Source organism: Macaca thibetana, chromosome 4 (genome assembly GCF_024542745.1).
Source record: "Macaca thibetana thibetana isolate TM-01 chromosome 4, ASM2454274v1, whole genome shotgun sequence".
NCBI lineage: Eukaryota > Metazoa > Chordata > Mammalia > Primates > Cercopithecidae > Macaca > Macaca thibetana.
In genome coordinates this window covers 132,512,325-132,538,131 of record NC_065581.1, presented here as the reverse complement: position 1 = coordinate 132,538,131, position 25,807 = coordinate 132,512,325, and the positions used below count along the sequence as shown (strand labels likewise).

The window sequence follows — 25,807 nt, the reverse complement described above, 5'->3', positions numbered from 1 at the left end:
TCCACCTCCTGGGTTCAAGCGGTTCTCCTGCCTCAGCTTCCCGAGTAGCTGGGACTACAGGCATGTGCCACCATGTCCGGCTAATTTTGTATTTTTAACAGAGATGGGGTTTCTCCATGTTGGTCAGCCTGGTCTTGAACTCTCGACCTCGGGTAATCCACCTGCCTCAGCCTCCCAAAGTGCTGGGATTATAGGCGTGAGCCACGGTGCCCAGCTAAGAAATTCATTCTTATCCCCTTATCCAAATACAGCCCCAGTCATCCTTTGTCCTTTCACCTTTCTATTTTTCTTCCTAGCACTTCTATCAGTCAGGGTTCCCTGTTGCTAATTTAAAAAAGCAACGTTGGCTAATTTAAGCAGAAAATGAATTTATCATTGATTATTAGGTAACACATAGTATCATCAGGAGGATCACGCATACCACTTAGAGGCTAAGTGCCTAAAGTCACACCACCTAAGTAGTCCAGTATGCATAGCACTGCAACCCTGCTGGACGTACATCTCCAGCACATGCTGCCAATACCACTGGAGCCAGGTATAAGACATTGTAGTTAGAATATCATCCCCACTCCTCAAGAATGCTGCCACTCTCACCAGAAGAGGTTTTAGGTGGTGCTGGCTTCTTCCACTCACTTGCTTCCATTGCATATCAAGACCCGACGTGTTTGAAGTCAGGCAGTAAAAAGTGTCCAACTACGTTCTTCTTTTCAAGAGTGGTTTGAATATTTTGGTACTTTGAATTTCTAGAGAAATGTCACAATTAGCTCTCATATTCTCCAAACAACCTGGTGGAATTCTTACTGGTATTTGTTTGACTCCATGTATCAATTTGGGGAGAACTGATATTGAATCACTATTAAGCTTTTAATCCATGAACACGGTATATCTCTCCAATTATAAAGATATTTCTTTCATAACATTTTCACATTTTTCACGGTGTAGGTATTATATGCCTCATGTTAAATTTATTCCAAAATACCTTAGTTTTAGAAGCTAGTAAAAATGGTATTTTTACATTTAAATTTCCAACAATTTGCTGATTATATATAAAAGTAAATGAACTTTTGTATGAATATGGTATCCTGCAATCTTGCTAAATTCCCTCATTAGTTCTAGTCATTGTTGTATAGATTCTATTAGATTTTCTACATAAACAATTATGCCATCTGTGAATAGAGTTTTACTTCTTCCTTTTTGAAATGTACGCTTTTGTTTCTTTCACTTATTCTATTGCACTGACTAGGATGCCCAGTAAAATGGTGAATAAATGTGGTGGGAATGAGTGCCTCACTTTGTTCCCAATCTCACAGGAAAAACACTTGGTCTTCCACTATAAAGTACGAAGTTAGCTGTAGATTTTTCACATGTGCCTTTCAGAAGGTTAAGGATGCTACCTTCTATTCCTAATGTGTTGAGAAATTTTAAAATGAATTTGTGTTAAATTTTATCCAATAGTACTTCTGCGTCTATTGTACATGGTTTTTCTTCTTTATTCTGTTAATATAATAAATTATACTGATCAATTGTCTAATGTTAAGGGTCTAATGTTAACCTTGCATTCTTGAGATAAATCTTGCTTGGTCAAGATGTATTCTCTTTTTTATATATTGCTGGATAAATTTGCTAATATTTTGTTAAAGATTTTTTTGTATATGCTTATGAGTAATGTTGATCTGTAATTTCTTTTTATTTTCTTTTGTCAGGCTTTGGTAGTAAGTAATTCTGCACTCATAAAACAAGTCAAAAACTTCCCCTCCTCCAGTATTAACATGTATTAATTTGAGAAGATAGTCTACTTACATATAAGGTAAGTATTGATGGGATTGGGTTTACGTCTACCATTTTACTATTTGTCTTATATCTTCCCATCTGTTTTTTATTCATTTGTTTCTTTTTTTTTTAACCTTATTTTGGCTTATTTGGGAAAAAAATATTTTGAAATTCCATTGCAATTTATATGTTATCATTTTAGCTATATTTCAACTATTTTTAGTCGTTGCTTAGGGATTACAATACACACATTCTTAACTCTCCTGGTCCACTTAGGGCTAATATTGTAGCACTTCATGTAAAATGTAAGAACCTTGCAGGTTGTTAGACTCATAGAGACGGCCTTACCCAGCAGCCACCTCTTCTCCCTTCATCCTTCATTCTTAGTTGTCATACGGATTATATCTATGAAGACACAAAGTTCATCACGCAATATTATAATTTTTACTTTAGCCATATGTACTGTTTAATCAAAAAGAAAAATATTCTGAAATTTACTCACATATTGACCATTTTCAGTGATCTTCATTCCTTCTGGAACATCTAAATTTTCCATCTGGTATCATTTTTCTTCAACATGAGCAACTTTCTGTAACATTTCTTCAAGTATGAATCTTCTGGTGATTAGTTCTGTTAGTTTTTGTTTAGCTCTGAATGTCATCATTTTGTCTTCGTTCTGGAAGGGCCTTTCATTGAATATAGAAATATGGGTAAAAAGTTGTCTTTCAGCCCTTTCAAGATGTGATTCTGTTATCATTTGGTTCCTACCTTTTGAGAGAAATTAGTGGAATTTTGTATTATTGGTTTCCTGTATGTAATACGTCTTTTTTTCCTCCTAAATGCTACTGTAATTTCATCTTTGAGTTTTAATATCTCACTTATGATATGCCTAGGTGTGTATACGTGTGTGTATTTATTCTTCTTGGGGTTCACTGAACTTCTTGAACCTGAATTTATGTGTTTCACCAAATTTGGGAAGGTTTTGAATATTGTTTTCTTTCTCTCTCTCTCTCTTTTTTTTTTCTTTGAGATGGAGTTTCGCTCTTGTTGCCCAGGCTGGAGTGCAGTGGCGGGACCTCAGTTCACTGCAACCTCTGCCTTCCAGGTTTTAAGCACTTCTCCTGTCTCAGCCTCCTGAGTAGCTGAGATTACAAGAATGCTCCACCATGCCCAACTAATGTTGTATTTTTAGTAGAGACGGAGTTTAACCAAGTTAGTCAGGAGTTCAACTTGGTTAACCAAGTTTAATCAAGTTGAACTCCTGACCTTATGATCCACCTGCCTCAGCTTCCCAAAGTGCTGGGATTACAGGCATAAGCCACCGTGCTACCCTATGTATGTGTAATTCAGGGTTCAGCCAGAGATTGAGGCAGAGTATACATGGAAAATTTTGGTTTTCCCCTCTCTGGCTCTCTCCTTTCTAGGATTTCCCTACTTTCTTCAATTTCCAGTGCCATGGTTATTCTAAACTCTTGTGATGGTTAATACTGGGTGTCAACTTGATTGGACTGAAGGATACAAAGTATTGATCCTGGGTGTGTCTGTGAGGGTGTTGCCAAAGGAGATCAACATTTGAGTCAGTCGGCCGGGAAAGGCAGACCCACCATTAATCTGGGTGGGCACAATCTAATCAGCTGCCAGTCTGGCTAGAATATAAGCAGGTAGAAAATGTGAAAAGAGAAACTGGCCTAGCCTCCCAGCCTGTATCTTTCTTCCATGCTGGATGCTTCCTGCCCTTGAACATTGGACTCCAAGTTCTTCAGTTTTGGAACTCAGATTGGTTCTCCTTGCTCCTCAACCTGCAGATGGCCTATTGTGGGACATTGTGACTGTGTGAGTTAATACTTAATAAACTCCCCTTATATATATGGTTCCCGTGCGGTGGCTCACACCTGTAATCCCAGCACTTTGGGAGGCTGAGGCGGGTGGATCACCTGAGGTCAGAAGTTTGAGAGCAGCCTGGCCAACATGGTGAAACCCCATCTCTACTAAAAATATAAAAATTAGCCAGGCATGGTGGTGCATGCCTGTAATCCCAGCTACTCAGGACGCTGAAGCAGGAGAATCACTTGAACCCAGGAGGCAGAAGTTGCAGTGAGCTGAGATCATGCCATTGCACTCCAATCTGGGCAACAGAGCAAAACTCTGTCTCAAAAAAATACATATATATACTATCTATATATAAATATTTTATATGTTATATATGTATATGACATATATACATACATATTTTATATGTTATATATGTATATGACATATATACATATATTATATATAACATATAAAATATAATATATAACATATATAATATATAACATATATAATATATAACATACATAACATATAAAATATAATATATATTATAATATGTTGTTTTTTTATATATGTATAAACATATATATTCCATTAGTTCTGTCCTTCTAGAGAACCCTGACTAATACAACTCTGTTCTCTGGTTTTTAAGGCATTACAACTGAGGAACTCTATTAGTTGTTCCATGTAGCACTGACTAAGGGTGTCCTCATGCTAACACTCACAAAAATGGAAAATAAGCCAGTGTCATTCTTTCCTCTCGGTGTTGGTCCCCACAACTATTCCCAAATTCTGTCACTCTCCAGTGTCTTCAGGTAGTTATTTTTTGTTTTGATACATTTTCAGAGTTACATTAGTTATCTGTAAGAAGGATAGTCTTGCAGAACCTCCCACTAATTAATATTTGTTGTATTTTATTAAACTAATAATCTGTGATGAATTGAGTGAAAAATCCTCAGATAGATAGTCATTTTGTAAAGCACTGCCTTAAGAGACTTTTGATGAGGTCCTATAACCAAGACCCCTGGAACTATTACATTCCTACCATTCCCTAGACCTGACTGCTCAAACAAACCGTTCTATTCTTACTATTCCCTAGACCTGGCTGCTCAAACAAACTGTTCTATTCTCTGAGCCATCCAGTACATTTCCAACAAATTCATTTTAAAATGTTGGCCACAGCTCATTCTGCTGCTTGGAAAGAATTATCACTGATACAGTATTATTCAAATCTCCTACAATGAACATGCTTACTGATTCTAATATTTAAAAAGCCATAGCTGTTATTTACAAATGAAGACATCATCTGTAAGTTGGAGACATAGGAGGGAAGCGGGCATTAACTACAGCTCATAGTCATGTGGATAAAGTCAAGTAAAATCAGAAAACTAATATAGCAGACAGCATAGATGTTCAACATTTACTAACAGTGAAAATTGTTTGAAAATAATGATGTAGAATACTGAAACCGAAAAAGTGCTTAAAGGTATCTCGTATAATTGCCTACTTCATTTTGCAGATGAAGTACCTGAGATCCAGAGATTGGAAGTCTCTTGACCAAGGCTACAGAGTCAGAAAATGGTAGAGAGGAGAATCTACATCGAGTCCTAGAATCACCAGTCTGCCCTTCACATTCATTTGTAGTGTTAGAACCAGTTATAAAAATAGGACTTTTTTTTTAAAAATGTAGTTTCAGTTATAAGGATAGGAGTGGTACTGACTTCATTCTAATGATTCCCTAATAAGAAGTGCAGGCATCAAATACATTTTAGAGCATCAGGACCCATTTTCAAAAGAAACGTTGCACAGATAACAGCAGAGGAAGCAGCAGAGAGGGCTGGAGTCTCACCCACACAAGCCCTCTTTGTATCCTAAGGGAATCAATTTAATGTTAATTTAAGCTTTGCTCTACCCGCCACTACTCTTTATTTCATTTATAAATTACTGTGTAGCGGCCAGGTGCAGTGGCTCATGCCTGTAATCCCAGCACTTTGGGAGGCTGATTTGGGTGGATCACCTGAGGTCAGGAGTTTGAGACCAGTCTGGCCAATGTGGTGAAACCCTATCTCTACTAAAAATACAAAAATTAGCCAGGCGTGGTGGCAGGTGCCTGTAATCCCAGCTACCCGAGAGTCTGAGGCGGGAGAATTGCTTGAACCCGGGAGGCGGAAGTTGCAGTGAGCCAAGATCGTGCCACTACACTCCAGCCTGGGTGACAAAGTGAGGCTCTATCTCAAAAACAAAAAACAAAAACAAAAAAAAATAAAACTGTGTAGTTGGTTTATAATTAGTTTATTTATAAAAATCAGCCAGGTTTGGTGGCAGGCGCCTGTAATCCCAGCTACACAGGATAATACTTATGAAGTATTATCTCTAATTATATTCCATAGTATGTTTGTTTAGTTTCCATGAACTCTAAGTCAGCCCTGTAGTGTGCTGTTACAGTACCCAAGAGTTCTGGGTAACATCTGGTAGCAAAAAAAAAAAAAAAAAAAAAGTGGACGGTTGGGCACAGTGGAGTTCAAGATCGGCCTGTGCAACATAGCAAGATCCTGTTTCTAAAGAAAGAAAGAAAAAAAAACACCAGATAAAAACTACAAAACAAGCAGGTGAAGATATATTCTTACTAAGACTTGTGCAAACTTAGATGATAATTACACAAAACCCTCCAAAAATATAAGCTATTGGCACAGGCTTCATACTTAGCTATATAATCATCTAACCGCATTCTCCCCTACAACCTTGTTTTCACTTAATAAACATGTTAACTTTACAAGCTACTACCGACAGCCTTTATTAGTCTATTCCACTCTTGCTAATCCATCTGCTTTCTTATTTTCTGTTTTTTTCTCTCTTTGCTACTTCTCTTTTTCCTTTAATTCTTCCTTCGATGTAATGGGATTCTATTCAAATCTTTCTTCAGCTATGACTAATTTTTCTTCATTATGTTTAAAACTACATGGTATAATAAATGAGAGTTAAGCCTATATGTTTCTGAGTTGCAGCAGTAGAGTATGTTTTAATTTTTTCTCCTATTTCTTATCACTCATCCATCGTATTTATTTTCTACTCCCTACCCCAAAGGTAGGGACACTTGAAGTTTTCAAATTAAAAGTGATTTCCTGGGATGCTCAAAGCTTCCAACTAACTCACAACAGATGCTAATTTATTACGGTAGTCCTCAACATGGCTTTCCTTTAAGTATGACATCTACTCAAGAGGCTTTTTTTTAATTTTGTTTATTTTTTTTGAGACGGAGTTTTGCTCTGTGGCCCAGGCTGGATGGAGTGCAATGGTGTGATCTCGGCTCACTGCAACCTCCGCCTCCTGGGTTCAAGCGATTCTCCTGCCTCAGCCTCCTGAGTAGCCAGGATTACAGGCGCCTGCCACCACACCTGGCTAATTTTTGTATTTTTAGTAGAGACAGGGTTTCACCACGTTGGCCAGACTGGTCTCAAACTCCTGACCCCGTGACCCACCCGCCTCAGCCTCCCAAAGTGCTGGGATTACAGGCTGAGCCACAGCACCTGGCCCCAGGAGGTTTCTTTAATCTTATTTCACTCAGTGAATTCATTCATTACACGTGTTTAGCCTCCAATATGCAATTCACTGTACTAAGTGCTGGACGGTTTAGGACAGGAGCAAGGTAATATTTAAGAACCTTTCCATGTATTTTCATGTGAAGTTCTTTATAAGGTAAATTACTTTACAGGCATAGTGGTAAACACTTTAAATGCCTATCTCATTTAATCCTCACAGAAATATTATAGCATTACCACCATTTTACTAGCTCAGAAAGAAAATAACTTGCCAAAGGTCACAAAGTAAGCTGGAATTTTAACCCTGCACAGTTGGGTCCTCCTGACCACTCCATGATATAAAATCATGATTATGTCTCAGCCCGGTTTTTCTCTCCAGCTCTGGTCTTCCAAGTAAGTTTTTTTGCAGTTCATCTCAAAAAAGCTTTCTTTCATTTGATCATTCTATATCTCCTCCTTCTTTGTCATCTGTTATGAGTTGAACTGTGTTCCCTCAAAATTCACATGTTGAAATCCTAACATCTTCTACTTCAGAATAAGACCTGATTCGGAATAGGTTTGTTGGAGATGTAATCAGTTAAGACGAGGTCATACTGGAGCAGGTGGGCCCCTAATCCAATATGGCTGATATTCTTATAAAAAGGAAACATTCAGAAGCAAACTCAGACATGCACACAGAAAGAACATCATGCAAAGACTGGAGTTATGCTAACACAAGTCAAGGAACACCAAGATTGCCAACAAACCTCCAGAAGCTAGGAAAGAGGCGTGAAATGGATTCTTCCTCACACCCTCAGAAGGAACCAACTCACCCAACACCTTGACTTCAGACTTCCAGCCTTCAGGACTATGAGATAATAGATTTCTGTTGGTTAAGCCACCCAGTTTGTGGTACTTTGTTATGGCAGCCCTAGTAAACTACACATCTACACTTAGATAATTCAGAAATCCAAATGCAAATTTTTCTGCCTAACAGCAATATTCCCTTCCTCCATCTATATAGTTTTTAGCACAGCGGGTAGAACCAGTTGTACTGTTGCCAAACCAGAGATGTAAAGAGTAATTCTTGAATTCTCAGCAATCTCCTTTCCACATTCTGGCAATCAATCAAATGACTGAAGGGTTAGGAGCACAGGCTTTGAAGTCCACTGAGCTTAAATACCAGCTTCCACATTTCTTAGCTGTGTGATCTTGGGCAACTACCTAAACCTTGGCTTCCTGACCTGTTAAAGTGGGCTAATACCATCACTACCAGATACAGTCTCTATAACAATAAAGGGCAAAAATGCCTGAAAAGACTTTAGCACCTTACCTGGCATATAGAAAAAGTGAAACAAGTTACCTCTTACTATCGGTATTTTTCCTAAAACAAACTTTAGAATACATTTGGTTTTCATATGTGTGTCAGATTCATATTTGTGCACATGATGTGTTATACTCTGCTGGTATAAGAGTGACCAGTCACTAACCTCTGTGTAGTCTCCCACCTTTACCAGTCTCAGAAATTGAGAGGAGGTAACCTTAAAAATGTGAACTAGGAGGCTGGGCGCAGTGACTAGCACCTGTAATCCAAGCACTTTGGGAGGCCAAGGTGGGCGGATCAACCAAGGTCAGGAGTTCGAGACTAGCCCGGCCAACATGATGAAACCCCCGTTTCTACTAAAAGTACAAAACTTAGCCAGGCGTAGCGGTGGGTGCCTGTAATTCCAGCTACTCGGGAGGCTGAGGCAGGAGAATTGCTTGAACCCGGGAGTCAGAGGTTGCAGTGAACCAAGATCCCGCCACTGCACTCCAGCCTGGTGACAAGAACAAAACTCCACCTCAAAAAAAAGAAAAGAAAAAAAGTGAACTAGGAAAATCTATATTAAAGAACCCCTGTATCACCAGTGTGCCCTTTGACTTCATTTTGGGGGTTAGAGCTGGTTTTATAAGTAGGACTTAAAAAAAATGTAGCTCCAGGTCTAAGGAGGGAGGTTTGTGTGAAAGGACATTTAGTGCAGTGAGATATTAAAGCAGAGATCCACGATGTCTGAGTCAACAGAACAGATTAGCAGCTGCTAAAAGATAGAGACCAAGTCTGAGTTGGCTGGTACTGGGAACAACTGCCTTAGCTAACAAGACACTTGATCATTTCCCCCCACATAAATATGCTGTTTGCCAGTGATTGTTTTCACACTTAGGTTTCCCAAATTCCCTGCTTCTTCCTTAAAAACTCTTTTGGGGAAGGAATCTAATATACTTAGCATATTAACTTTACTATCTTTAAATAATAAGAAATATGCTGAAAGATTATTTGCCACATTCTCCTTAAAAAATACAAACGTGTTAACTATAACCTCCAAAATAGGCAAGAAGGCCTTCACACCTTTGCCCCTACACTTTCATCCATTTAGAATACCCTGTCCTCTCCTTCCACGCTCGCCGATTTGGAATCCCTTAGTTTTTGTTTTGCTGCCAGAAGCCTGAGGTCCTCTTCTTACCTTTCCACACGATCCCCCACTCCCTAACCCCCTGTCACTTTTATCTCCTCTGTGGCCCTGAGGTATTCTGATTTTTGTCTCAAATCTTATTCCCACCACAAACAAACCAGGGCAGCAGGAATGAATCCTTATCTTTATAAATTCCGCGTTTTCTTTTTCTTTAATCAAAAGCTCAATGAACATTTGCATGAGTTACTGACAGAGAAGCAGCTTGAACGCTTTAAAAATGAAACTGAAACCAGCGGAAAATCTAAAACTGAACTCTATCAGTTTATTAACATTACAGCAGGTCTCTGTTCTGATGAACTCCCTGGCGCTCTTACCGCGTTATCCAGTTTTGTTTTTTTCGCTGCACTCACCAGTCTAACAGTATCTGTTCACTGGATTCACAGCGCTGGCACGTGCCAAGCGCCTAATAATTGCTCACTGGATTGGCGGCTGACTACTCAGGAGAGGAAATTAAACACAAAGGCAGTATTGATCATATTCAGTAGTGTTTCGTGCGTTTGCTTTGGAAGTGGGGATTGGGGAATGGTCAATCACTTCCAAATTTAAAATGTTGCTTCCCGTAAGAAAATGGATTCCTCAAAGACTGGATATTTCATGTCTGTAGTCCTGGCCCTGCGTCAGGCACATTGTAGGTGTTGAAAATGCACCTGAGGAATTCTGATTTGTGCGGGACTGTGTATTCCGAGCACAATCCATCCTTAAAAACCAAACAAAGCAGAACAAACTTCGTTCAGAAGCGACTCCCCCTATATTTAGAAACTAGAATTGACCCCCTGGCTGCAGGGTCCCCCTTTACCAACACACCGCAGGGAAAGTGCTTAGAAATAGTGAAAGCAGCCGGGAGCAGTGGCTCACGCCTGTAATCCCAGCACTTTGGGAGGCCGAGGCGGGAGGATCACCTGAGGTCAGGAGTTCGAGACCAGCCTGGCCGACATGGTGAAATCCCGTCTTTACTAAAAATACAAGAAATTAGCCAGGCGTGGTGGCAGGCGCCTGTAATCCCGGCTACTCGGGAGGCTGAGGCAGGAGAATCGCTTGAAACCGGGAGCCGGAGCTTGCAGTGAGCCGAGATTGCGCCGTTGCACTCCAGCCTGGAATAGTGAAAGCGTGTTGGTTCTCGTTTCATGAAGACAAAGATGAGGATCACACCCACAACGACACAATCATGGGGGTCTCTCAGGGTGACTTAGGAGCGAAGGAACAAAATGCGCTGCCTGGGAAGACTGGGTCTTGTGGAAGCGAGGGGAAAGTAGAACGTGGTGTGGAAAGGGTTAAAACTGGCGCTCGGCGGGATACAAGGCTCCAGGTGCCTTAAAGACCACGCGGAACAACTTGTTTGTCTCCTGTCGCGCTCCGTAGAATGAGTTCCCTGGGCCTCTGTGAGCCACGCCCCCTTAAAGAAGGACAACTCGAAGCTGCCCACGTAGTGCCTGTTGCACTCGCCAAGGACTGGCCTGGCAGACACAGAAAACTCGCAGTACTCTTGCCTCAGGACCGCCTGAATCCGGAAACAGAAAGTCCCCAGGCCCGGCACCGCGGGAGCCACCTCTTTCGAGGGTGGGAGTGCACATGCGCACAGGGGCCTGAAAAAACCCTTAAATACCGTCATGCGGGCTGATGAGGCCTCTTTCCCTGCCGCCGCGGAGTCGCGCGGAGGCGGAGGCTTGGGGTAAGTTTTGCGAAGCGGCCCGGGTGTATTGGTTGTGATTCGTGGCTCGTTGTGTTTTTACAGGGATTAGTTACAAGTATTTGGTTCTCTAGCAGGTTAATGCTTTTGTTTTTCAGTGCGTTCAAGATTCCGCTTCACCCGTAACCCACCGCCATGGCCGAGGAAGGGTGAGCCCAGGGGCCGGGTTTGGAGTTGGGGTCGGGGTTCGGCTGAGGCGTGGGCCTGGAGCTGGCGGAGCAGGACTGGGTCGAACGGGTTGCCGTAAGCGCTTCTGTTGTACACTAGGTCTTTTCTGAGGTCAAGGCGTTATGCGGTGTGAGGATTTTAACTGATGGTTCTGATGTGTCGTGTTTTAGCATTGCTGCTGGAGGTGTAATGGACGTTAATACTGCTTTACAAGAGGTGCTGAAGACCGCCCTCATCCACGATGGCCTAGCACGTGGAATTCGCGAAGCTGCCAAAGCCTTAGACAAGTACGTGTATCAGTCTCAATACTGTGGGTTCTTGCAACCGGAACAAAACTGCCACCCAAGGGAAGAAGGCGTGGAGTTCATGGTGTTAGCGCAAAAGTTCTGAATGGCATCCGTCCTACAGGAAACCTAGGAAAAGGTATCAGAACTTAGATCTATAAAGCCCACTTAAAATATGTGGGTGGCTGTTGGAACGGGGATAAGCACTCAAAACTACAGTGTTTGAATGATGACTTAAATTGTCGGATACCCCTTCACTCCTTTTATGAGTGAAATGTAAGAGTCTGACAAACCTGTAGGTTGTGGGGCTAGTCAGTTTTATACTTAGGCGGAGAGATGAGATGGAGAGCCACATTACGTTTGGCAGTTTGCAAAACAAGCATTACGTTAATGGAATTTCAAACTCAGGTTTCAGAAGCATTTGGTCCTAGATGTAGGAATATCTGTGATTTATTTTAATTTGGGATATTTATTAATGTATTTTGAATGGATCGAGTTAATGTGTTTTTTATGGTGGTTGCATTGACAATCTACTCTTGAGCTGAATTTAAATGCAGTTTTAAGGTTTTACAGGACAAGTTCAGTTCGTTTTGGTGTAATCTAGCCAGTTGAATCCGATGGAAATGGCATTATTGTTAAATGTATTTAGTAGATTCTAGTATGAATCTTATGTATTATTTCTACTTCGGCAGTATTGCAAGGCATTTCATAACTGTTCCATTAATGCCACAGCTTTTTTTTTTTTTTCCTTTGAGACAGAGTCTCGCTCTGTTGCCCAGGCTGGAGTGCAGTGGCGCGATCTCATTGCAACCTCTACCTACCAGGTTGAAGCAATTATTGGAATTACAGGCACATGCCACCATGCCCAGCTAGTTTTTGTACTTTCAGTAGAAATGGGGTTTCGCCATGTTGGTCTCTGGCTGGTCTGGAACTCCTGACCTCAGATGATCTGCCCCCCTTGTCCTCCCAAAGTGCTGAGATTATGGGAGTGAGCCTCGGCGCCCGGCCTTTCACATGTTTCTTACGATGTATGAAGCTGGCTTACAGGAAAGCCATTATGGTTGGGATTTGGCCACAAGTTTTAAAAATGCCTTTATACCAATTCAGTGTGTCAGGGAAAGAGGTTTTACTGAAAACCAGTTGTAGGTTAATTGAAGATGTATATGCTACCTAGCAGGTTCTTCAGACTCAGGCAATTTTGTACACATTTATGTGTTAAATAGATTTGCTGCTTATGTTTTACAAGTGTTAGTGCAAAGATAACTCCTAAAATGCAAGAATGATGGATTTGGATCTGAGTTTTAGCTTCATTTTCGTTGTAATTTGAATTTCAGGCGCCAGGCCCATCTTTGTGTGCTTGCATCCAACTGTGATGAGCCTATGTATGTCAAGTTGGTGGAGGCCCTTTGTGCTGAACATCAGATCAACCTAATTAAGGTAAGGCTGCTAAGGATTGTGTTGGGACTAATGTTCAGTGATGCTTGTATACCAGGGTCAATTTTGTGAAGTCTCAAGCTCTTCGTTTTGTGCAGGTGTAAACATTACGTGCACCTGATATTGTTGGCCATTTTAAAGATGATTGTAGGTAGAAGCATTTTATACCTGCAGAATTGAATGCTAATTTTGACGTTGGTATACAACGAAGATTAGTAGGCTTGTAGGTGATCTTTGTGCTGTACATGATGACATCTGGCTCCCTCTACTGAACTGCCATGAGGAAACTGCCATGTCACCCTTCTGACTACAGCCACCTTTTGGGTTGAATTTATTTTTGGTAGTGTTAATGTCTATTAATATTTTTTTTTTTTTTTTAATTTTCTCCCAATAGGTTGATGACAACAAGAAACTAGGAGAATGGGTAGGCCTCTGTAAAATTGACAGAGAGGGGAAACCCCGTAAAGTGGTTGGTTGCAGTTGTGTAGTAGTAAAGGTAAGTCACCATTTATTTTAGGGATGAAGGTTGTCCTAGGTAATCATATAACACCTTGTATTGAAATTAAGTTGAGGATCTTAAAAAAGGAAAAAACTGATTCAACAGGTTTAAAGCATTTTCTGCATTTCAGAAAAAAATAAAAGCTGTAATTTATAAGCCAGCCAATGAATCTGCTTACCTGATTGTGTTTGTGCAGACATACTTTAAAAACTGGCAATAGTAAAGCCATGTTACGAGCCTTAAGGACATTGAAGTCGTTAAGGTCCCTGAAAGTGGCTATAACAAATCTTAGTGATGAGAAACATATTTATAAGACATAGCTAATTGTTGAAGCTCCACTGTAGTTGATAATAATAACTTGGTGAAATTCCTAAATGTTAACAAGAAATGGCATGTGTTTTTTTTTTAAGGACTATGGAAAGGAGTCTCAGGCCAAGGATGTTATCGAAGAGTACTTCAAATGCAAGAAATGAATAAATAAATCTTTGGCTTACATTCTTCATGTCTGGCTTTTTATTTGGGGCAGTAAAATAAGGTCCCTGTTAGCAAAGTAAAATAAAATCTTCACAAAGTGATTACTACAGATGAACTGGAAATGTGCTCTCAAAGTCTTCTCCCCAGCCAATGACTGCATCGTGGGGCGATTCAAACCTGAACAGCCCTAGCAAAGAGAGGTCTGCCATGCACTATTGGTGATGGCCAGGGTTACTTAGCTATGGGCATTTATCCCTGGCTAGACTCGTCTAGAATCTGGAGAGAGAGGCTGTGTGTTTTTAATAGGTTAAAGTCTATGAAAGGACAATGAGTAGACATACTGGGCAGGTTAGTAGAAAGTACACAGTTGGACCAGGATCAAATCTTGCCTGTAGGACATGTCTAGGAATGCTTGTGGACATTCCTTTGACTTTTTGAGATGGAGTTTCATTCGTGGTGCCCAGGTTGGAGTGCAGTGGTGCAATCTTGGCTAACTGCAAACTCTTCTGGGTTCAAGTGATTCTCGTGCCTCAGTCTCCCAAGCAGCTGGGATTGTAGATGCCTGGCAATTTTTTGTATTTTTTAGTAGAGATGGGGTTTCACCATGCTGGCCAGGATGGTCTCGAACCGCAGGTGATCCACCAGTTTTGGCCTCCCAAAGTGCCGGGATGACAAGTATGAGCCGCCATGCCTGGCCTCTGTTTTGTGCAGTAGCGAGAGGGGCTTGAATGCATCCCAGTCCCTAGGAAGCTCCGCAGTGGAAGAAGCCGTGGCTGGTGTTCGGTGTATTTCAAACTTGGATAAATGTACTGTTAAAAGAATGTGAGGCCGTGTACTTTCTCAATCCTGGTTTTGAAAACTATACCAACGTTTTTCTTTGCATCTTATATGTTAACAGGCTGAAGGCCTTAATTGGGAATCAGTAGGGTCTCCCATACTGGTTGGTTTGGTAGTTACAGCTAAAGCTGGTTGACCTTAGCATGGTGGTGACATTGAGTGGCCTCATGGAAAGCAAGGAGCTTCGAGATACTTTCTCTGAAGTGTGTGTAACCTGGAAATGTGTTAACATTGAAATTGTCAACTTTATGTACTCTGGCTTTTCTGAGAAAAGTTCACTTTGAATTCTAGTTTCCATGTATCACCAATCTGTTGATATTGAGTGCCTGTTGCATATATGGCACTGTTAGGGCTGTTACATATGTTCAATTAGAATGGAAAGCAGGTGAAGTGTCTTACATGTGTGGTTTTTTTCGTAGAGATGGGATTTCACCACATTGTCCGGGCTCAGATTTTTTTTGTTATTGTATTTCAGATTTTTTTTGTTATTGTATTTCCATGTCCACTGTCACCTCAGCTGCAAAACACCAAAGTCAGAAGGAATGTTAATCCCAAGGTTTGGTTTGGTTTTGTTTTTCTTGAAACGGAGTCTCCCTATGTCACCCAGGCTGGAGTGCAGTGGCACAATCTTGGCTCATTGCGACCTCTGCCTCCAGAGTAGCTGGGATTACAGGTGCATGCCACCATGCCCAGCTAATTTTTGTATTTTTAGTAGAGACAGGGTTTCACTATGTTGGCCAGGCTAGTCTGTAACTCCTGACCTCAGGTGTTGGATTGGCCTCTCAAAGCTGGGATTACAGGTATGAGCCACCGTACCCGGCCTAAACTCTAACCTTAACTCTGCATTTTCCCTTGTTGCTCTGTGTTTGCTCCTCCAAGTCATTGAAACGTCTCCATCCTCAGACTTTTGTCTGTTTTCTGGCTGTTGTCCTCACTGGAGACTGCTCGTGTGCTTGCCAGCAGCCTCTGGTCAAATGCAGTGGCTCAATCCCAGCCTTTTCCTGACCTCCAGGATTTTAAGTGCTGTTGGCATTTTGACCGTTACATTTCAGTTCTTTCCCTTCTGCCTGTGCTTTCAATTGTAATAGTTTCCAGAGTTCAGGTGAGCATCAGTTTGCTTCTCTGCAGCCTTCCTGGGATATTCTCCCACTCCCACAGCTTCCCCTGTTTCCCAAGTCTATTTTGTTTTTTTTGATCCACTCTCAGCTGTACCAGACAATTTCCCCAGGAACACCCACTTGCTCTTCAAATTTTGCATGCCTTCAAGTGAACTTTATCATCACTAACATGTTTTTGTTAGAGGAAAAGAAAGCTGACCATGTGGTATGTACCAGACTGCGTTCATTATCACTTGTTACTACCTACCACCTTCCCATGCCAAAGGCCTTGGCATCCTCAACTCCTACCTGCGCTGTAAAGGTCTTACTACTGTCAGTCTCATCCAGATGATTTTCAAGACATGAGTCACTCCATTCCAGTTACTCATCCAGGCTTCTGAGTTGTAGTTACTGAAAAGTGATCATGCCCATCTCTTCATAACTTTGGTTTGTTTGAAGTACCTCTACTTTTCTCCATCTGGATATCTCCTACTCATTCTTCAAAACTCAGTGCAAATGTAGTGTCAGCTTCAGAGTGTGATTTGCCTGTGTAGCTTATATGGGATCACTGGGGAGCCCGTTAAAGCAAAAGTGCCAGTACAGAAGCAGATGTGTTCATTGTTTTATGTAGGAAAATAGTTTTATGAAACCAGTTGCTGTGTGTGCTCAGAATCTTGTTGAGGACATCCCTCATGAACCCAAAAGGAGAGCTGTTTGAGCCAAGCACTTGATGTTTTCTTGCACCCATGGACAATGAGACTTGTGACTCCCTGTGTACTTTGGCTGTGAGAGCCTCCAAATGAAAAACTCCATTTTCTTTCTATATTTTTATTTTTGCTTCATTCTGATTTTATTAAAGTGTATTCTAATGTATTTCTGATAAACCACTTTAAATGCTTTAAAAAATGAATGAGAGGTGAGGTGCGGTGGCTCATGCCTTAATCCCAGCACTTTAGGAAGCTGAGACGGGCGGATCACAAGGTCAGGAGTTTGAGACCAGCCTGGCCAACAGGCTGAAACCACGTCTCTACTAAAAATACGAAAAATAGCTGGGCGCGGTGGCAGGTACCTGTAATCCCAGCTACTCGGGAGTCTGATGCAGGAGAATCATTTGAACCTTGGCAGGTGGAGGTTGCAGTGAGCCAAGATTGTGTCATTGCACTCCAGCCTGGGCAACAGGACGAGACTCCATCTCAAAAAAAAAAAAAAAAAAAAAAAAATTGAGAACAAAGATTGTAAAAAGCCTGTATTAGACTGCTATTATAAACAAGTATTGTCAGTCTTTAACTGGATTGTTGAGGCAACAGAAGCATTACATAGACAGGACTTATAAACCCTAGGAAAGTGTGGAAACATCTACTAGTCTTAACTAAGAACTAGTGTTGCCCTTAATGGAGTTTGAATTTTTTTTTTTTTTTTTTTTTTTTGAGACGGAATCTCACTCTGTCGCCCAGGCTGGAGTGCAGTGGCTGGATCTCAGCTCACTGCAAGCTCTGCCTCCCGTGTTTTTGCCATTATCTTGCCTCAGCCTCCCCAGTAGCTAGGACTACAGGCGCCCGCCACCATGCCCGGCTAGTTTTTTTGTATTTTTTAGTAGAGACGGGGTTTCACCGTGTTAGCGAGGATGGTCGCGATCTCCTGACCTCGTGATCCACCCGTCTCGGCCTCCCAAAGTTGGATTTCTTTTTTTAAATGAGTTCGTTATTTAAAGAGTTGTGCTCAAGGACTATGTTAAGCACAAGTACTCCTGAGAGCCACTGAGAAGGAAGAGACTAGTCAGGGAATAAGGTCACAGCCATCACCACTCCAGGACAAGGATGGGACAGGCCGATGGCAGAGAAGGGTACAGCGTTGTCTTCCCAGCCAGGCATGTTCAAAAAGGTCAATCCACGTGCTAGAACAACTTCAGCAGTAAGTCCCAGCAAGAGTAAAAGAGATGGCGTGGTTAAGGAGGTGATCTGGGGAGAGGCCACAAGACTCACTCAGGGCACCAGTCTGACTCACTGCTGGTGGCTTGGGATATAGAAGTACTGACACAGCAGAATGTTTAGAAGAATTGGGACCAAGCCGATCCCAGGCAAAAATAAATCATGAGTTCTTTTTTGAAAACATGGTTTGACACTTCAAATATAACAGTACATCTCAATTCAAATTGCTTTATCATAAGTGAGATGTTTCATCCCAGAGTTTACAGATCGTAATCTTAGTCTGTTGATAAATCGTATTCAAATCTGGCTTTTGCTTGATAAGGCTTACAAATCAGGGTGGAGGATGAATCTTCTAAGGATTCTTCCTCTATGTCGATGGGCAGTTTTCTAAGCTCTTCCCTACTTTGTGAAATATTCCTACAGAGTATTTTTGATCCCCTTTTCCACCCCGTCCTCTTTCTTCTTCCTTTCTTCTTCTTTTTCCACCGCCCCCCCCCCCCCCCCCCCCCCCCCCCCCCCCCCCCCCCCCCGCCCCCCCCCCCGCTAAATGTTCAGTGACGGTTTTCATCACCACACTGTTAATTTGGCTTCCACAGTACCTTAGTTTTTGGAAGGAAATGTGCCAGAGAAGAGACAGAAGTGTCTTTCTGTTGTGTTTTTCTATCTCGTTTGAGTTTGTTTTTTAAAATATGAATTAAGCAAACTGAACGACAAAGATTGTGAAGATAGAGACCCTGGTGATCCTCCTGAGGCCCTACCAATCAGTGAGGTTCTATTTGCCTTTCACTTTTTGATGATAACGGGAGAGAAAAAAAATTTGTTTTTGTTTATTTTGTTTTTTGTTTTTTTAAGATGGAGTCTTGCTCTGTTGCCCAGGTTGGAGTGCCGTGGCACAATCTTAGCTCACTATAGCCTCTGCCTCCCGGGTTCAAGTGATTCTTCTGCTTCAGCTTCCCGAGTAACTGGGACCAGAGGCGCGTGCCACTCTGCCTGGCTAATTTTTGCATTTTTAGTAGAGACGGGGGTTTCACCATATTGGCCAGGCTGGTCTCAAACTCCTGACCTCATGATCTGCCTGCCTCGGCCTCCCAAAGTGCTGGGATTACAGGTGTGAGCCACTGTGCCCAGCCAGGGAGAGAAAAAATTGTAAAGCATCAATTCAGAATGCTTTAGTTTAGAAAACATTTATTAGGCCAATTTCAAATAAAAGAATAGGCATAGCTATAAGTATATTCATCACAGAGCTACAATACTTTGTGTTGATGATGGAGGAGAATTGAATAAAATGTATGTTTACATAGTGGGATATTAGGATGCCACCAAAATGGACAGTATGGAAGGGCATTTGTTAATATACATTTTTTGAAAAGTAGTTGAACGTACAATAGGATAGCATTTTCTTTTTTTTTTTTTTTTTTTTTTTTTTTTTGAGACGGAGTCTCGCTCTGCCGCCCAGGCTGCAGTGCAGTGGCCGGATCTCAGCTCACTGCAAGCTCCGCCTCCCGGGTTCACGCCATTCTCCTGCCTCAGCCTCCCGAGTAGCTGGGACTACAGGGGCCGCCACCTCGCCCGGCTAGTTTTTTGTATTTTTTAAAGTAGAGACGGGGTTTCACCGTGTCAGCCAGGATGGTCTCGATCTCCTGACCTCGTGATCCGCCCGTCTCGGCCTCCCAAAGTGCTGGGATTACAGGCTTGAGCCACCGCGCCCGGCCTTAGGATAGCATTTTCTTAAAAAAAAAAAAAAAAAAAGGAAATACTAAAAGAATATAGAATATAAAGGGGCCGAGTGCGGTGGCTCACGCCTGCAATCCTAACACTTTGGGAGGCCAAGGTGGGCGCAGATCACCTGAGGTCAGGAGTTTGAGACCAGCCTGGCCAACATGGTGACATCCTGTCTCTACCAAAAATACAAAAATTAGCCAGGCACAGTGGCAGGAGCCTGTAATCCCAGCTACTCCGGAGGCTGAGGTGGGAGAATCTCTTGAACCCGGGAGGCAGAGGTTGCAGGGAACCAAGATCGTATCACTGCACTCCAGCCTGGGGCAACAGAGTGAGACTCAGTCTCAAAAAAATAAAAAAAAATAAAGATAAAAGAATATGAAGGTACATGCTGGCAGAGAAGACAGGTTGGAAGGATATACATCAAGGTGTTAATGTTTCTAGGAAGGTTTTCCATTTGCTTGTTTTCTTTTTCGTCTAATCAACATGTATTGCTTTTGAAGTAAAATATTTATTTTTATTTATTTTTATTTTTTAAATGAAAGCCCAAGTGGGCTCTGAGAAAGAAGGTCAAGTGCCAAGAAAACATTTTAAATTAAAGAAATGAAATAATGGTACAGTACATTCTTGGGGTTAATTTGAGTGCCATTAATATAATAATCTTTTTTTTTTTCTTTTTTTTTTTTTTGAGATTTTGAGATTTTGAGTCTTGCTCTGTCGCCCAGGCTGGAGTGCAGTGGCACCATCTCGGCTCACTGCAAGCTCCGCCTCCCGGGTTCACACCATTCTCCTGCCTCAGCCTCTGGAGTATCTGGGACTACAGGCGCCTGCCACCACGCCCGGCTAATTTTTTTGTATTTTTTTGTTTTTTTAGTAGAGACGGGGTTTCACCGTGTTATCCAGGATGGTCTCGATCGCCTGACCTCGTGATCCGCCCACCTCTGCCTCCCAAAGTGCTGGGATTACAGGCGTGAGCCACCACACCCGGCTTTAGTATAATAATCTTTTTAAAAATTTGTGTTTTGTGAATCAAGTGAATTTATACTTGTCTATACTTTCAGTTGTAAAAAGAAAACTGCTTAAAATGAATGAATTCGTGCCTAGCCAACAGAGGGCAGTAAGAAACTGATGCCAGCTGAGGGACAGGTCAGTGAGAAACAGGAAGACAAGGTAAGAAGCAGGGACTATAGCAGGTTCACCCTAGGAAAAGATTCTTATCCCATTCTCTGAAGATTTTGAGAATTCTATTTGTAGGAATAGAGATTATAGGATATTGTTGAGCTTAGTTTACTATTTCTGGTTGCATTTATTTGCTTTTTACAAATTGTTACCCATCATTTGGATTCAGTTTAATAAAAGCTTCCAATAACAATAATAATACCAAATTAGCCTTGCTCTTAGACCATTTACATCTAAACTTTTTAAATACTAAAGGACATTGGCATTTTCTAACTCACATAACATTATTTCAATTAGTTGTAATTTTAAGTAGTTTAATGAAGTTTTATAAATGATATCAATTAGAATTCTGTAACCACCAGTGGACACTGGCTGTTTTTTATCTTTCTTCCAAGGTTACTAATATTGCTCAATTGCAATATATATGTATGAAATAAAAATCAGAAATTATAAAAATTTAAACCGTTGATTTTCAATGTTTTCTCCGCCATATTGAGAATATGCCTAGAACTACCTGAAGAACAAGTTTCCAGAGAAAGCCTATTCTGGAAAATGGGCATAATTTGGAGATGATCAAGGCAAGGGGTATGCTTTGGAGATTAAATTCTCCACACCGTAGTTCCATGGGAGCATTAACTATGTTCTGAGCCTTTATCTCCCATGCCTAGGACAGTGCATGGTATGGCAGGCACTCAGATGTTTCACTTGTCTGTTTGTGGGCTTTCTTTTCAGGCTTAAACTCCTCAGCCTTTATTCACCCTCTATTTTTTAAGGTTCCTTTTCCTCTGGAAACAAAAGTAAGTCTCTCAGGTTGGGCTGCTTTGAGTCGAGTGTGGAGCCAAGCTGTCTCAACTTCCTTTCTCTCCAGCTCCACTCTAGGGAGCAGGGCACAGAAACATATCCTATCACAATATGGAGTATATGGCTCTAAGAAGCTGAAAAAATAAGTTTAAAAGCCACTGTGAGACCTGGGAACAGTAAAAAGCATGTGAATTCAGGGAAACTATTTTTACATTGCAATAATTTCTTTTTGAAGCTTATTTATTGAGACATATGCCAACAGCACAGAATTATACGAGTGATGTGAATTAAACCTTATACAAATGTAGTATTTGTCTTTTTATTTTTCCATCTCTCAACTACCCCCAACTAAAATTTACAAATGGATATAAAAATCCTGTTTGTACTTCGTTGGCTCGTTAGAGAAATACTGAGTCAAAGGTCTGTGATATTTCACAGTGCTGCCCCCAGGTGAAAAGAAGCAAAATGCACATAAAAAAATAAATAAATATGAGATGCATAAGGGGAAAATAAAATATTAGCATACAAAATGCTACAAATTAAAAAGCCCGCCTTCTCTTATAGATTTGATGCTGGATAAACTTGATGGATTCTAGGAGTCAGCAGATGTTTTGCTAAATGGGTACATGTTGTGTCTTGCAGGAGGTACTTAGCCCCACGAGGGTCATAACGTGATGCAGTTATGCCACTCTTTCAGGAGGAAATGCACATATAATTTAAGAATAAATTAAAACCTTTTCTACATTTCCTCACAAGCTGCATTTTGAAATAAAATTATCCATTTCAAAATATTATATTCCAAATTTCTATCATGTGAAGACTCTAGAAAAGTTTACTCCAAAATAATGAAAATGATAACATAATGTGGACGATGCTAAAGTGCAAAAGCAGAATTCAGAGTTGTATGTGAAGAGGAAATGATACGCAATAAATCTGTTAGATATTTTTAGTAACATATCAGGGCATAAAAGGCGGAGTTGTCATATTACCTTTGTTGTTGTGTTGTCTTGTGAAGTGAGTCTCATTCAAAGTATTTTGGGTTGCACTGCTGCCTTCTAGAAGTGCTCAGCATAGAATACAGGACAGATGAAGTTTAACAGTCACTTTGGTTTGACACTATTGTGTTGGGTTGCAGTAAAAATAAAACAGATAAGAAGTGAACTGGTCTTCAGATAAACTTCTATATTGCAGTGAAACTGCTAAGGTGTTTCTCCTGTCGTAGCAATGGGCAACAACACGACCTTTTATGATCCAGAAACCTGCCTGGCCAATGAATCCAATACATCCCAGTACGAGACAATTTTAAAGTCCGTGTTCAAAGTTTATTTGCAGCAAATAGAGTTAATACTTTAAAAGCAGAAGTATTAGGCTGGGTGCAGTGGCTCATGCCTGTAATCCCAGCACTTTGGGAGGCTGAGGCGGCGGGCAGATCACCTGAGGTTAGGAGTTCAAGACCAGCCTGGCCAGCATGATTAAACCCTGTCTCTACTAAAAATACAAAAATTAGCCAGGCACGGGACGCATGCCTGTAATCCCAGTTACTCAGGAGGCTGAGGCAGGAGGATCACTTGAACCTGAGAGGCAGAGGTTGCACTGCAGCCTGGGAGACAGATTGAGACTCCATCTCCACAAAAAGAAAGAAAGAAAAAAAAAAGCAGTATTTCTTGGTGGTGGTGGAGAGGAGGCAATGGGAAAAGGAGACAGAGAAAGTGAGGGAGGGATGGAGAGAGAGGGAGACAGAGGGAGAGAAAAATGTTCAGGTCACTATAAATTAGTACAGAGGATTCCCATTTTTTTTTGCCCCATGCTGGTGATTTTCTCAAGTTAAAAAATGAAAACGAAATGCCAGCATTCACTTTTTATTTTGGAAATTCAGCTTGATGCAATTGTTAGTTGAAAATAAATGTAAATAGGCCGGGCACAATGGTTCACGCCTGTAATCCCAGCACTTTGGGAGGCCGAGGTGGGTGAATCACGAGGTCAAGAGATTGAGACCATCTTGGCCAACATGGTGAAACCCTGTCTTTACTAAAAATATAAAAATTAGCTGGGTCTGGTGGCAGGCGCCTGTAGTCTCAGCTACTTGGGAGGCTGAGTCAGGAGAATCACTTGAACTCGGGAGGCAGAGGTTGCAGTGAGCCGAGACTGCACTACTGCACTCCAGCCTGGTGACAGAACGAGATTCTGTCTCGAAAAACAAAACAAAACAAACAAACAAACAAACAAACAGGAAAAAAAAAAAGAAAATAAATGTAAATAAACTGAATATTATCTGACTGATTCTGCTTTCATTGCATTGGATAGAACTCAGTAGTTGTTTTCTCTGGAGATAACAGAAAGTCTCAATTGAAATAGCATTTTATTGAAGTGAAAAGAACTTATAATTGTCAGTTCACGGATTTTTACTTGTGCTGAAAGTCTTTAAGGCAGCAAATAAAATGTTCCTCTACCTGTGCACTTTATTCTCCTACTAAGATATTCAAATTTGAAAATTAACAGCTAGTTTGGATGAGATATGCAAACTTCTATTTAAGAAAAGCAATATATTTAATAATATTTATATTGCCTTATCTGAATTGGAAGACAACCAAAAAATAATATATGTGTATTATTTTATTTATTTGTTTTTTTTCTTTTGAGATAGAGTCTTGCTCTGTCACCTAGGCTGGAATGCAATGGTGTGATCTCAGCCCACTGCAGCCTCTGCCTCCCAGGTTCAAGCGATTCTCCTGCCTCAGCCTTCTGAGTAGCTGGGATTACAGGCACAAGCCACCATGCCCAGCTAATTTTTGTATTTTTAGTAGAGATGGAGTTTCATCATGTTAGCCAGGCTGGTCTCAAACTCCTGACCTCAGGTGACGCACCCACATTGGCCTCTCAAAGTGCTGAAATTACAGGTGTGATCCACTGCGCCTGGCCCCAACATATAAATAATATGTAAATAATAATAAAACTCTGTAGAGTTGAGTGGATGATCATGTAAACCAACTCCTTTTAACCTTGTTCTGTGATTCCAGAAATCTATAGATTCTTTGATTTCTATTTCAATGACTTGATAATGAGAGTTAAATAATTGCGCAAATAAATATTGGGGATTTATTTTATAATAACATCTTGTTATATTAGGTGATTCCCAAATTACTTCATTTTTTATTTTAGTCTTTTGAAGAGGGTCTACCATGGTGGAGGGACTCTTACATAATACAAGGGTCTATTTAAGATTAACCATTTAGTATAAAACAAAAAGGTATATTTATATATTTTTGATGATCATTTCCCAAAGTTAGCTTATTGTTAAATGATGCAAAATTTAGGGAATTAAAGCAAACAACCCAAACTATTAAAGTATTCTTCCTAATGACATAAGTGATCTTCTTTAATACTGTCACCGAAGGTAAATAAATATTAATGACAATTATGGTAAAAGTTATTTTCCTGAGTGTCAGCAGCCACCTTGCCTCTATTATAATGATTGGTTTTGATATTTTCTAGAAGTAATTATACGGCCAGACCAAAATATGACCTTCCTACTTTCTTTCCTGTGTTTCTGGAGAAGATGCTTTCTCTTGCCTCTAGAGAATTTAGGCCTGATGTAACAATATTTTTCCACTGCAGATTCTACTGGAATTGGAGTCTGAGGTTTTTTTGGTTTTTGTTTTCTTCTTGAGACGGAGTTTCACTCTGTCACCCAGGTTGAAGTTCAGTGTCGCAATCTCGGCTCACTGCAACCTCTGTCTCCTAAGTTCAAACAATTCTGCCTCAGCCTCCCAAGCAGCTGGGACTGCAGGCCTGCGCCACTATGCCCAGTTATTTTATTTTATTTTATTTTATTTTTATTTTTTGTATTTTTAATAAAGACGGGGTTTCACCATGTTGATCAGGCTGGTTTTGAACTCCTGACCTCAGGTGATCCACCTGCCTCAGTCTCCCAAAGTGTTGGGATTACAGGCGTGAGCCACTGTGCCTGGCCAAGTCTGAGTTTTTAAGATGGAAGAGACTTGAGAAATGGTCTAGTTTGATTCCTTCATTTTCCAAATGAGAAGATAGAACCCCAAGTTCCAGGACATGACCCAAGAAACCTTTGAACATT

General features: G+C 40.9%; 1 protein-coding gene, 1 long non-coding RNA gene and 3 other non-coding genes across 6 annotated transcripts; 4 read left to right on the top strand and 1 right to left on the bottom strand.

Annotated features, from left to right (window-relative positions):
- Positions 1-1,614: 1,614 nt before the first annotated feature.
- Positions 1,615-10,926, bottom strand: LOC126952901 (uncharacterized). Its single transcript, XR_007725066.1, has 3 exons — positions 9,925-10,926; positions 2,273-2,456; positions 1,615-2,175 (listed from the first exon to the last, which is right to left on the bottom strand). It is a non-coding gene; the product is annotated as an uncharacterized LOC126952901 (long non-coding RNA).
- A 185-nt stretch (positions 10,927-11,111) lies between these two features.
- On the top strand, positions 11,112-14,177 carry RPS12 (ribosomal protein S12). 2 transcript variants are annotated; one of them, XM_050788018.1, is made up of 6 exons: positions 11,112-11,279; positions 11,396-11,446; positions 11,636-11,752; positions 13,084-13,186; positions 13,578-13,679; positions 14,093-14,177. In XM_050788018.1, the coding sequence occupies exons 2-6, from the start codon at positions 11,433-11,435 to the stop codon at positions 14,153-14,155; spliced, it is 399 nt and encodes a 132-aa protein (XP_050643975.1). In that variant the 5' UTR covers positions 11,112-11,279; positions 11,396-11,432; the 3' UTR covers positions 14,156-14,177. The 2 variants fall into 2 exon arrangements, with proteins under 2 accessions (XP_050643975.1, XP_050643976.1); XM_050788019.1 differs by lacking the exons at positions 11,112-11,279; positions 11,396-11,446 and adding an exon at positions 11,459-11,540.
- On the top strand, positions 11,970-12,042 carry LOC126954053 (small nucleolar RNA SNORD101). The gene has a single exon (XR_007725504.1). It is a non-coding gene; the product is annotated as a small nucleolar RNA SNORD101 (small nucleolar RNA).
- LOC126954082 (small nucleolar RNA SNORD100) lies at positions 13,422-13,497 on the top strand. Its single transcript, XR_007725528.1, has one exon. It is a non-coding gene; the product is annotated as a small nucleolar RNA SNORD100 (small nucleolar RNA).
- LOC126954073 (small nucleolar RNA SNORA33) lies at positions 13,837-13,966 on the top strand. The gene has a single exon (XR_007725522.1). It is a non-coding gene; the product is annotated as a small nucleolar RNA SNORA33 (small nucleolar RNA).
- Positions 14,178-25,807: the final 11,630 nt, after the last annotated feature.

Bases quoted from the DNA above. Each gene is read 5' to 3' on its own strand.
- RPS12 (XM_050788018.1), top strand. The intron at 11,753-13,083 runs GTACGTGTATCA...TTTGAATTTCAG, and splicing joins GCTGCCAAAGCCTTAGACAA to GCGCCAGGCCCATCTTTGTG. The intron at 13,187-13,577 runs GTAAGGCTGCTA...TTCTCCCAATAG, and splicing joins ATCAGATCAACCTAATTAAG to GTTGATGACAACAAGAAACT.